Source organism: Leptonychotes weddellii, chromosome 10 (genome assembly GCF_054177405.1).
Source record: "Leptonychotes weddellii isolate Sample4059 chromosome 10, ASM5417740v2, whole genome shotgun sequence".
NCBI lineage: Eukaryota > Metazoa > Chordata > Mammalia > Carnivora > Phocidae > Leptonychotes > Leptonychotes weddellii.
Window position 1 is genome coordinate 30,447,897 of NC_138378.1, and position 13,860 is coordinate 30,461,756.

General features: G+C 37.7%; 1 protein-coding gene across 1 annotated transcript in view; it reads left to right on the top strand.

Moving 5' to 3' along the window:
* The window catches only part of PLCB1 (phospholipase C beta 1), a 567,798-nt gene that overhangs the window by 441,891 nt on the left and 112,047 nt on the right, over positions 1–13,860 (top strand). Inside the window, exon 10 of the mRNA XM_081832287.1 lies at positions 9,413–9,559. Within this exon, the coding sequence (XP_081688413.1) occupies positions 9,413–9,559 (147 nt within the window). The remainder of the gene's footprint in view (positions 1–9,412; positions 9,560–13,860) is intronic.

The window sequence follows — 13,860 nt, forward strand, 5'->3', positions numbered from 1 at the left end:
AAAAAAAAAAAAAAAAACTCTTAAAATTTGATGATCTTAGGTTCATCTGGAAGTGGGTTTAGAGGTACAGCCTAAAATAAGGAAGACTAGTTGACTATTGTTTAAGGAATAGTCAGAACTCCCACCTGGATAACGACTAAAGGTTTACTCTCTGGAGATTAGAATAAAGAGGGTCTGAAGATGACACAGTCTCAAGTGAAGGCAGGGCTACTCTCTGGAGATAAGAATACAGAGGGTCTGAAGATGACACAGTCCCAAGTGAAGGCAGGGCTACTCTCTGGAGATAAGAATACAGAGGGTCTGAAGATGACACAGTCCCAAGTGAAAGCAGGGCTACCACACTGAAAGCAAGGAAATAAAGTTACATATTTTATGTATGCATAAACGTACTGAGTGCTGAGTCCTCCATCCTTCTTTACCCATGTGCTCTGGAATGCTGGCCTCCAGGCCTGCACTCTCCTGGCAAGTGATTAAATAGATCTTCTCTCAGGACTCTGATCAGCCCAAGATGGAAGACCTAAATGTACTGACATTAGGGGTTGCTCCAAAGAGACAAAGACTGATCCCTCTACAATCACAATTTATTTTCAATTTATAGTCAGTTATCCAGATGCATTCAAAAATACAATCAAACTTTTTAGTTTACCAATTTGAAATATGAACAGAAAACTAAAAATTACTAGACATATGAGAAAAACCTTTTTTTTTTTTTTTTTAAGTAGAAGTAAGGAAGGGTACCTGGGTGGCTCAGTCAGTTAAGGCTGTGCCTTCAGCTCAGGGCATGATCCTGGAGTCCTGGGATTGAGCCCCATGTCCCACTCCCTGCTCAGCAGGGAATCTGTTTCTCCCTCTCCCTCTCCCCTTCCCCCTGCTCCTTCTCCCTCTCTCTCTCTTGCTCACACTCTCTCTCTCTCAAATAAATAAATAAGATATTTAAAAAAAAAAGTAGAAATAAGGAAAATATTAACTTTGGACAAAACAAAGGTTATGTAGTGAGAAGAAAAACTTTAAATATACATATATTATTTATATCCTTAGAAAGATAACAGAACATATTGCACTATTGAAAAAGAACACAATGCTATTTTTTAAAGAAATGTCAGAGAACACAAACTGTCTCTTAGATATTGAAAAAAAAGCAGGAGAAACAAAACACTAAAAGAAGTGTTGGGAAAAAAGCTGAGGAAATCTCGCAGAAAGTAGAACAAAGAAATAAAATTAAAAATAGGAGAGAGGATATATTAAAATGCAAAATTTGCCCAAATAATGTTCCAGAAAGAGAGAAAAGAGGTAATTATCATAAAGATAATTCATGAAATCCTTCAAATAAAAGGACAATAGCTTTCATACTAAAAGGGGTCAAAGAGTGCCCAGCACAGAAGATAAAGATAAACCTATACCAAAGCAGTGTTGCAAAACTTCAGGAAACTGGGACTTAATAAGAGACTAGAAACTTCCAGAAAGAAAAATAAACAATTTTTTTAAAATAGGACACATAACTGTTTTAAGGATGGTAATCAGTAAGTCTTCAAACCTCTTTTTTTTTTAAAGATTTTATTTATTTATTTGAGAGAGAGAGAATGAGAGACAGAGAGCATGAGAAGAAAGAGGGTCAGAGGGAGAGGCAGACCCCCCGCCGAGCAGGGAGCCTGATGCGGGGGTCGATCCCAAGACCTTGGGATCATGCCCTGAGCACTTTTTTTTTTTAACATGAAAAATTCACTCTTTTATTTTGAGAAAAAAGTTAACTTTTCATACTAACAGAACAAGATTAAAGGTAAATTTCTTAAACATTATCCAGAAAAATAACAAGATTTATGGTACACTTCTGGCCCTAATATACACAAAAGGCCATAGCCATGTCTATTCCGCAGGTGCAGCTTCGGTGCTCTCCTGTTCAGGGGCAGGCTCATTGCCAGCTTCTTTTCCTTCTTTGCTTCTCTTAGATTTTTTGTGCTTGTGTCTCCTGTGACTGTCTCCTTCTTCACTTTCATGGCGATGTCTACTATTACTTTGAGATGACTTGTGTCTGGTTTCCTCTTTCTCTCTGTGTCGTCTTTCTCTGTGTCGTTCTTCTTTCTCTCGACTTGCTCTGTGGTGCTCATAGCCTCTTTCTGCATACTCCCTGTATCTGTATCATTCTTCGTCACTGTTAAAAACACTTGGTGTAGGACTGTGATCACGCTCCCGCTCTCTCTTTCTGGTGCATTCTCTTTCTCTGTCCTGATCATGGTCTCGTTCAGGACAGTCGCTCAACCAACTGAGCCACCCAGGCACCCCGTCTTCAAACCTCTTAATAGCCACACTAGAAGCTAAAAGACAATGAAGCAAATTTTCCCACAAAAATTTAAAAGAAATTTTTTTCCAACCTAAAATATTATACCCAGCTAAACTAGTAATCAAGTGTGCATATCAATGAAGCCATTTTAGGCATACAAGCCTCAAAAAATTTCACACTCACGAACCCTTTCTCAGGAATCTACTGACAAATGAGATGTCATCAGGAATCTACTGACAAATGAGATGTCATCAGGAATCTAATGACAAATGCAAAGGCTCAGCAGGGAGTCTGCTTCTTCCGGTCTTCTACCAGAAGACATGGTATACAAAAAATAAAAGAACTTCAAGTCATAAGACTCCAAAAAAGACTTCTTCAAGAAAGTGAAACTGGGAGAACATGTGTTGTGTTTGAACATATTACAAAGAACTTTAGATAACTGGTGGAGCATTTGAAGTTGGATTCGAGATATGTGCACAGAAATTAAGCAAATGACAAAACAAGACAATTATCAACTACAGGGAAAATTTTAAATTGTGCATGGAAAGAAAAATAATTGTTGGTTTACTATGTGACTCAGCCCTGAATAGAATACATAGTCATGATAATGTAAGCACTGAATACTGATCTAACTAAATTACAATGTAACTATCTCAGAAGGGTGAGAAGAATGTGTACATATGCTGTGGGGTGGAGAGAAGAAAGAGCAATACCCTCATCTCCCATGGTGGGAAGTCAAAAAATAGTACTACAAGCATATTATTTTGAGGTATAGGGTAAATACCAAAAGTATTAACTAAAAGATTTGGAAGCATTTGCTTCTAATCAAGGGGAAATGAGGAAGCTTGTTTCTACTATCCATCATAGTAGAAGTGGTTCTGGACAGCAGCTATGAAAGAGATCTAAATTTAGAAAACAACCCTTGCCTATTGCTTGTGGACCATATTGTTTTCCCCTAGACATCTCCTGCATTAGTGTCTGTACATCAGAAGCAAATCAGTGGGGTGGCTTCTTAACTGTACCTTTGCCACTCCACCAACTGGCCACACTCAGCCTCTCCTTACTCCTTCCTTCCAAATTCAGTCCATCAGCAATTAAAATCAGTCAATTCTCCTCTATCTCCTGCCAGACTTGGGCAGCAAAATGGTAAAAGAGAAAATGGAGCAGAACTGGACCAAAATGAGTTGGACCAGAAGGTGCTTATGTTGCCAACATGAAATTAGTGAGTTTGTCTGCTAAATGAGACTCCAAATTCTTTAGCGACATGTACATTAGGACATTACCCTAAGTGAATAGAAACCTGAACTGCACATCAAAGGGCATCAAAAAGGAATTGTACGTGCTATGTTTTTTTAAGTCTTGAAGGTCAGGAGACTGACACAGAGTTAGACCCTCACTAAAAATGTGTGTTGGGTCCCCCAACTTCAGGGGCAGGTTAAGGTCAAGATTTCTTGTTCTTCCTGGAGAGACTTGATCTGAAACATCTTTTCTTTGATGCCTGGAACAGGAGTTCAAGGGAGAAAGTTCTGTTGATCTAGCTTTCTAGAAGCCAGTAGATAAAGGGTCAGGACCTGAGAAGGTGAGAGAACCAGTCCACCAAGCTCTTGATAGGTCATTCTTCTGTTCTAGTCTCCAGAGCTCCCTTTTGTGGACACATATCCTCCTTACTCTTAACTGTTCCCAAAAGCCATGGGATGGCCCCAGGTTTAGAGAAGGCATCAGAGTAGCTCTTACCTCGAAAATATACAAGAGCCTTTGCATGCACTTGTAAGCATGAGATAAATCCAGCTGAGGGTCACTGGACACATCACATGGTTTTAAAGCATCCCTGGAAGGTCTCATTTTGTCACAACAGAATTTCAAGACACTAGAGGAGTCTCAGTCATTGTCTGCCCCATGGGAGGGAGGGAAGCCGAAGGAGGCAGAGGTACTGTTGCTGGCCATGGCATTTGTGCAACACTGCATGACAGTTTCTTTGCAGCAAAGATATTGCTGAAAAATTATGAGATATATGAATGGCCCTTGGGGACCATCGTTTTGTCATGCCACTTGCCTCTTTTATCTCTTTCAAGATCGTTTCTCCCCACTGAAGTCAGATCTTTCCACTCTTGCCTCACCAGTTTCCTTTCTCACTGATCACCAGAACTTCTGAACAGAAAAGTGTCACAGAGCAGCATTTTCCTATTCCTTAAGGGAGTTCTATTTTTCCTACTTTAGTAGGTGCCATTATATGAGTGACATGACCAATTGGAAACGTACCAGTCTTTTTTTAAGAAAATATGTAAGGGGCTTTATTTGTAGCCTTTGTAAGCTGGCCTTATCCTTCTGGACTTCTCTTCTTGATTTTATTCCAGAAAATTGTGGCACTGCTTTTAGTTGTGGTTTAATGTTTCCTAATGTCATCCTAATATAGGACAGTTTGTTTTAATTTAGCTAGTAGTAATCATCCCTAATATATTAAACTACTTGAACTCACTGCAGTTGAGAGGGAGAAGAGACTTAAGAGCCCATATAGTTTACCCAGCCTGTGGTTGAGGAATTTGTCCCTGATCAGTTACCACTGACAGAAATGGAAGCTAGATTTCTTGCTCTGTTACTAATTTGTTTAGAAAAGCAATGTTTCCTACCTTAATTCTCAAGATTTTTCATTTTTCTATGCTCCTCAGTGGACCAGGAAAAAAAAATTGTAAGCAGTTTTGCAAAAACAGTACAATGTTGATGGAGAAAGGACTGATACATTTAAGTCAACAGCAATAGCAATAATCCAGCTGTAGGTTATATGCAACAAAGGAAAATCCTCTAAGAGTCTGCTTTCTGTCCCAAAGCCAGTCAGAACTATTTTTTAAGCCAATTCATTATGCCAAAAAAATCTGCATTTTTGCAAATGTACTCCTGACCCTCACGACTTATAAGCCTACTACTCCTTATCCTTACTGTTTCATTGATTTTCTTGACTTCGATATATCTCTGCCTAGTCATTTGATGTATCAAAAGCCTTGCATATTGGCCCCTTTATTAACAAAGCCAAGCTTTGGGGTTGAAAAGTTGCTCCCAGGTGGCTGCTTACCTGCAGTCTGCAATCATATTCTGAACTGTCCTCCAAACTCTTGCATTGTTCTTATTCAAAGTTAGGTAAATTCCTTCACTGGGGATTTTTTAATTATTTGATATAATTAATTGTAAATAGCCCTCACAAATACTAATTCACTCAACTCTTATTATTTTTTTATTGATTTTAATCTAAACTAAAAAATTATGTTAAAATCAACTCCTGTGAAATAGTAAAGGTAGGGATGATAACCAAAGGTTATGTTTAATTGACCTATAGAACATTAACCAGCTTTATATTCAATTTAGCAATATTTTTATAGATTTGAGGGTTTTTGTTTGGATACTATGCTGACACACACATATGTATGCCTTAGTGTCTCATAGCCCTCTTTGAAATAGCTTTGTCATCTTCCTGGTTTTCTCATTAATGAATTAAATATAAGTGTGACACTTGTTCGTCAGCATATTGTAAAGTATAACTTGACCTTAATTATAATATCCTCGTTTGAGAAAAACAAATACATAGCTTATACACCCCCCACTTCCCTGTCCTGCACCCATAAAACACATCAAAATTAATCATAAGCGTGGCTCAGAGTTTTTCTCAGTGTAAGTCCCCAGAGGGCACTAGACACAATAAATGAGCATTGATGCTAAAGTTAACATTAGTCATCCTCACCATATTGGCATGTTTTGTTTTAATTGCTCTGTGAAGTTGCTGATCGGACCAAAGAATATTTATTCCTGCAAGATAACAGACATGACAGCCTGAGTGTCACCAGCACCATAAAAACAGTTGGTTTCGTCCCACAATATTTTATTGCTGTCGGTTCTATGCCTTCAGAAGGAGCATACACTTGTGAGTTTTCCACACTCCACAGTTCCCTGGTGTGCTCATTATTCCATCAGTCACATTACTTTTTCTTTGCTGGCCCCTAAAGACACTTGTCTTTACTGTCTGCCCTCTAAGAAATAACTGGAGTTAGAGACTGAGCTGGATGAAATTGTCATTTGCATAGGTTAAAAATGCCAAAATCAGCGGGGCGCCTGGGTGGCTCAGTCGTTGAGCGTCTGCCTTTGGCTCAGGTCATGATCCCAGGGTCCTGGGATCGAGCCCCGCATCGGGCTCCCTGCTCCACGGGAGGCCTGCTTCTCCCTCTCCCACTCCCCCTGCTTGTGTTCCTACTCTCGCTATCTCTCTCTCTGTCAAATAAATAAATAAATAAATAAATGCCAAAATTAGCAATTTCATATGATTTGACCTGATCAGATCAAAGAATCAAAATGATGCTCTTCTTGGGATCTTCCAGTTTGAAATGAATTTATTTCCTATTTTGAATCACTAATCAGCAAAAAAAAAAGGACTGATTTAACACCTACTGTGCACAAAGCATTGTGGTAGATTCCAGGGATGACAAAGATATAAGTGCTCATCCTGCTTTGGAGGAGTTCACGCCTGGTTTGCAAGGCATGAATGATCTTATCTTCTATGAGATTGTGAGCTCTATGAAGGCAGAGGCTGTGATTTACTGTACTTTATTTTTCTGTGGACTCATCACATGGCAGATGTTCAATGAACCCTTGTTAAACAAGACAGTAGTGAAGTGGAAGGTAATGAGAGAAGCAAGAAGGAAAGGAAAGAAGGAGGGAGGAATGGGCACTAGTTAGAGAAGCTGCCAAGATGGATGTGTCACAGAAAAAAGGAAGACTATGAAAAAATTAGTTTTTTTAAATTTATTTCTAATGAGTTTTATACTCCAAAATAGTTTTTAAAGCCATCTATTGAAATACCTTTGACTCTAAGTGGCATTGATTTTGGTTTGTTTCCAAAATGAAACCAGTCTGAAAGGATATATGCATTTCACCATAAATGAATTTTAAAACAAAGGCTTCAAGCACAATAACGAAAGTGTTCTCATCAATGGTAGAGTGTTCGGAACAATCACTTTGTTAGGTGATGGTGATTTATTTGGAGGTACAAACTATGGCATCTATTAAAAATTCACACAAATAAAAGTGCCTTGTGGGTTCAGTCACTGGGGCATGTGGCACTCAATCTCAGGGGTATGAGTTTGAGCCCCACATTGGGTATAGAGATTACTTAAAAATAAAATCTTTAAAAAAAATTCACACAAACATAGCAGTATGAGGACCTTTATGTCCCATTTCTTATTTCTAATGCATGAAACCTTCTTAACACTTTTTCCTTTTGTCATTATTGAAATTATCAAGGTATATGTTAGAGCTGACTTTTAAGAAGTTCATAGTCAAATTATTATTCCTCTTTCCATTTGTTTAGGAAGATTTTTCTTTTTATAAAACCCAGCTCCACTCATCAAGACCCAATGACCAAATTTATTTTTTTAGTTTACTTATTCCTGGAAATTATTAAAGGCAATTTAGCTATAACATTTCCAGAATTGGGAAAGATATTCATCAGTTATTTTGAGAAATTTATTGCATGTAAAAAGATTTACAGGGGCCCCTGCTCAGCCAGTTGTGTCTGACTCTTGATTTCGGCTTGGGCTATGATCTTGGGGGGTCCCAGGACTGAGCCCCACATCAGGCTCCCTGCTCAGCGGGAAGCCTGCTTCTCCCTCTCCCACTCCCCCTGCTTGTGTTCGCTCTCTTGCTGTCTCTCTCTGTCAAATAAGTAAATAAAATCTTAAAAAAATACAAATATTATAGATTACATGACAATTTTTATCATATATTGTTCCACTAATACAAAGGTTACTAATCTAATTAAGGTTAATCTAATAAAGTTACTAAATGATTGCACCTTCATAAAAAAATTACACACACACACCCATTTTTTTTTTTTCCTGGAAGCATACACACCAAGATTGTAACAGCACCTAGGTCTGAAGAAAGAGTTAGGCATGTTTAGAAAAGTTTTAGTTTTCCTTTCTGTTCATCTCATTGCCTAATTTTTTTTCAGTGAACATATAACACTATTATGTTAATACAAAACTCTTTCAACAAGAAGAAAGAAATGCTACCCTCCAGGGTTTACAAGTAACATCTCCACTGCTCACAAATGTGCTGGAGTTTTTGAGGCTCTGAATGTTAAGGATGAAGAAACAAACTGTGGTAATGGATCAAAATAGTGAGGATGGCCTCTCTGGGCATTCCATAAAGATTACTGCGATAAAGTTAAAGGATTATCTCAATATGTAGCATTAGTCACTTCAGAAATGTTACAACAAAAGCAAAAATTCTAAATAGGAGCCAAGTAAACTAAAGTGTGAGTCATATTTCTTCCATTTGAAGTAAAGTCATTCTAAATATGAAATTTAAAGACCTCCTTGTTTATGAGCGTTTGATTTTTTATTTCTAGGACAGACTCATTTGTGGTCATCTGTAGTTCCTGTTTCAGAGAAAAAGATCATTAATTGAAAACACTTCCGCTTCATTTTAAATAATAAAACCACTCGTGAATAACTTTTTTTATTATAAAAGGAACATATAGGGGCACCTGAGTGGCTCTGTCGGTTAAGCGTCTGCCTTTGGCTCAGGTCATGATCCCAGGGTCCTGGGATAGAGCCCCACATCGGGCTCCCTGTTCATCAAGGGGGTCTGCTTCTCCCTCTCCCTCTGCCCCTCACCCTCCTCCTGCTCATGCTCTCTCTTGCTGTCTCTCTCTGATAAAGATAGATTTTCCTAAAATCTTTAAAAAAAAAAAAGTAATATATATACAAAACAGAAAATTTGGAAATTCACTCCTAATTGTATTACCCAGAGATAAGCACTAATAACATTTAATGTCCATCCATAAAGTTGATAACCATTTTTAATTTAAAAACAAGAGATTGGTGTTTAGGTATTTAAATCCTCTGAATGTCAGTGAGGTTCATGTAAATACATTTTTCTCCACTATCTGTGGCATTGGGAGATAATTGTTGTGAAATAACGTAATCCTTGACTATTATTATTCATGTTAAAATGCAACTGTGGCTATGGTCTTCTACTTTGGATGCACCAGAGTTTTCTGGAAAAAAAAAAAAAAATTCAAGCAGCATGATACCAGCAACCCATAGAATGGACTCATTCACATTCTTCTTAACTCTTCATTTCCTCCAGGACAGATATCAGTGGATGGCTTTATGCGCTATCTGAGTGGAGAAGAAAATGGAGTCGTTTCGCCTGAGAAACTGGATTTGAATGAAGATATGTCTCAGCCCCTTTCTCACTATTTCATCAATTCCTCACACAACACCTACCTCACAGGTACGAATTCATAGTTCTCTGACAATGACTTTAGCCAGTCTCACCAAATTTCACCAACCTCTACTTTCTGTTGTTCAGAAGGGAAGGTGTGTTTTCTTTCATTTCCTATGAATGCCTCTGAGAACTGAGCTCTGGGACCAGAGGTTCTGCCTGTAAGAGGCAATATCACTTCTTCACAACATATTTCTTCCCCAGTTTTTAAGTCTTCTGAAATGTATCATATCTGGTATCTTTGGGCCAATGGAATTTTTGTGTAACTGAATTTCTTCAGTGAACTTGGCAATACTACCTAGTTCTCTGGACTGTGTTCATGTACAGGAAAGTACTAAAGCATAAGCATACATAACTTATGTTCAAGGCAAATAGCTTATTTTGTTCAAGGTGGAATAGGGCTTTAGATGTAAACAAATTTAACCCTTAATGACAACCTATACTTCGTTGTAAATACTATAATAATGGAGGAAAAAGCAACAGTGTGCTTCCAAATGTGATCCTAAATTGAGCATTGCCATGGTTTTTAGCAGATTATTAAATAGAAACGCAAGGGGCGCCTGGGTGTCTCAGTCAGTTAAGCACCTGCCTTTGGCTCAGGTCATGATCCCAGGGTTCTCAGATGGAGCCCCCACGATGGACTCCCTGCTCAGCGGGGAGTCTGCTTCTCCCTCTCCCTCTGCTCCTCCCCCTGCTTGTGTTCTGTCGCTTGTGCTATCTTGCTCGCATTCTCTCTCTCTCAAATAAATAAATAAAATCTTAAATAAATAAAAAAATAAATAGAAAAACATGAAAATCCATATATACATACATATCATCTCAACTTAGTTTAAAATTAACATTTTTAATAAATACAGATTTTAATAAAGCTAAAAGTGTTTTTATAATCAAAATACATTTCTTGCAGAATACTTTTTGTATGGCAGATTTCTAATTACCAGCCTTGAAAGGACTTTGTAAAGGATCTATGTTAAAAAAAAAAAAGGCTTTTTAAAAAACCATGTCACTCTCCTACTTCCAACACTCCATTACCCAAATTAATATAAGATAGCCAGACTTGAAGACCCACAATGCAACCAAAGTCTCATTTGGTATGTGTAAGTTGTAGTTGCCCCCCATGCCTTGGGAGAAGCTTAGACGTGCCCATGGCTCCTTGCCTAGGGGCATGTGGTTTGTGTTGCAGGGTAAACCAGCAAAGCTATGAACATAATGACAAGGGAGATCCAGGCACTGTATATTCTGGGGTGTCCAAGAGTATCTCACAGATTTGGTTATATGGCAGATAAGCAGTTCTTTCATCTAAATTCCTTAAGGAGATCCATTCATCCCAGTACAAATGTATGTTTTATTGGTATCAAATCAGGCATTGGCCTGGTATCCCACACTTGGTGAAAAAATAGCTTAGAATAAAAATGACCTTTTGACAGAGAGAACAAAGTAGCCTCCTGACAGCGAGAGTGGGCTGTCTCAGGATGCTTTCATATAATCTGAGAGCATCTAATCAGAACCACATACTCTGAGTTCTGGTCAGTCAAAGTGCAACTTGTACATTCTTCATAAAAACTGGGTGGCTCTCAGGCTACTCACAGCCCATTTTGTTTCAATTGACATTATCTACAGGGAGAGATGCATACCAAAAACTAACTGGATTCATGTTTGGTTCATCCTAAACTCTATTCCTGTCATTTCTTGTTGCATAACAAATCACTTGAAAATTCAGTGGCATAAAACACCCACCATATTATTTTGATCCATTTTCTGTATGTCAAGAATTCAGATAGGGCACAAGAGGAGATGGCTTCTCTCTCTTTCCTGGTGTCTTGGGCTTCAGCTGCCAAATAAGTGCCCGGGGGTAATGCAAACACATTGGGTGCTGGAATCATCTGGATGCTTCTCCAACATGTCTGGAACTTGAGCTCAGTTAGGACTCCTGATCTTTTTGCCTATAAGAGGCCTCACCATGTAGCTTGGGCTTCCTCACAGCATGGCACTCCAGGGTAGGTAGACTTCTTACCTGGCAGGTCATGGCTGCAACAACAAATGTCCCAAAGAACAAGAAGGAAGCTTAATTGCCTTATTTTACTTCACCTCTAAAGTTCTGTTTGGTCACTTCTTTATTTATCAGTCACAAACCTACCTAGATTCAAAGGGAGAAAACACAGACCATTGCTCTCATTGGGAGGAGTGTCAAAATATTTTTAATTTTTTATCTTCTTGGGGCACCTGGGTGGCTCAATCGTTAAGCATCTGCCTTCAGCTCAGGTCATGATCCCAGGGTCCTGGGATCGAGCCCTGCATCGGGCTCCCTGCTCCGCGGGAAGCCTGCTTCTCCCTCTCCCACTCCCCCTGCTTGTGTTCCCTCTCTCGCTGTGTCTCTCTCTGTCAAATAAATAAACAATAATAAAAAAAATGATCTTCTCAGGGAAATCTTAATCTTATTTGGTACCATTGACCAATTTGGCATTCTGGTGAAATCTATGAACCCTTCTAAGAGTAGTGTTAAATGCATAAAATAAAATATATAGGATGAAAGAAGAGATAATTTCCAACAAAATATTTTTATCAAATATTAAAAAACAAATTTGTGATAAAATAATATGTATTTATATGAGCACAATTTAAATACTAGCATAAAGAATATGATATGGCTCTTTGCAACAATGGAACATGATATGAAAATATCTGTGATTTCTCCTCATGTCAGAGTCACAGTTCTGCTTGTACTGTTGTGATTTGTGACCTGCATTTATAACTGAAGAGATTATTAAATTTTATATAAAGGGTTTAAATTAAAGACATAATCTTTTTTCTCATCCAAGTTTGAGGAAGTCGACAACCTCAATTAAGATCTTTCACTTGATAATGTCCTAAACAATATAACTGTAATGACTGGCAAATGATGGCATCTTGCATTTATCATATACTTAGGACCACAAGATTCTTAAAATACATAAATACATGTTCAGCTAAATTTTGGACATAGTATGTGGTTTCATCTGCTTGGAAGTCATGATATGCAGTAATTTTACCAATAGTCCTTTTTAACTCCAAAAATTCCTTCCAAATGTTGTGTTTATATTCATTAGTATCTATATTATTTTTCATATAATAAATGAGGCAATGATAGCAAAATGATTGAATAAGAAGACTGATTGGATACACAGTCTATTCGTTTTATTTTCTCTCAGAATATATTCTTTCTGCTTATCTTTATGGATTTATGATTTTTAGATTTTATGTAGGTTCACCAACCACAGCCACTGTTCTCCTTTTGATACTCAAATTGTCTCAGCTTTGGTCTATGGGACCATTTTTTAGGCTGACTTCTATAGTCTCTTGACATGACCCATTGCTCTTTGAAAATGTCCTTTCTTTCTGGCACATAAAGATCTTCAGGCTCACCTTGTTCCTTTCTGCACCACCATGGAATCAGACTTTTCCCCCAAATGACCTCTGGTTTCCTTCAGTGGAAAAAAAAAAATTGTATGTGTAACAGCAATTTGAACGCCGTACTATGGAACATTGTTTCTGGACCGTTTCAGTGAACAAAGTAAGAAAAGATACATTTGTGTCTGAACTGTGCCAGTTCACAGAACTATCTTCATTCCTATCTTCTAATTTATTTAAATTCCTGATTCTATAACTGTGCTTTCTTTATCAATCTTGATACCTATGAAATTATACATAATTAATTCATTTGCTTTACTAATAACACAATAATAGCTCCAAGAAAATTATTTGGTATCAGGAGGAACAGTAAAACTACAGAATACTGTTCAGTTTTTCTCTGCAATTCCTTTTTGTTGTTTTTAACTGCATTTCATTAAGGACTCAGTCCAGCGAATTTCTTCCAGAGTCACTCATTCACCTTTCCTCTGAATAACTTGGTAAGCACAGATGTGTTTGAAGATTTGGCTTCATTGTGTTGGCTTGGTTTTGGGGTGTTAGCATATTAATAGCTAATAGTTATCAGTAGTTGGAGTTTTCAGCTATTAGGAAAGAAGGGTCTACTTTCTTTTTTGATGAAGAAAGAGCTCAAATAGCTGTCTCCAATTTCAGTACAAAGGTTTCATACCACCACCACCTGATACACATGATTTCTGACAAAGTAAACCAATTCTCGCTCCAATTATTCAATTTCTCGTAGTATTAGAATCACATATTTTCATATATTTAGGTTTCAAACTCTGTTTTCTATGTAAACCATGTTCTGATCTTTATGGGCTTTTTTTTTTTTTTTAACTTGCTCACTTTTCTGAGCCATATATTATTTTACTGAGGTTTGCCTTATATAAATCCACATTTTCACA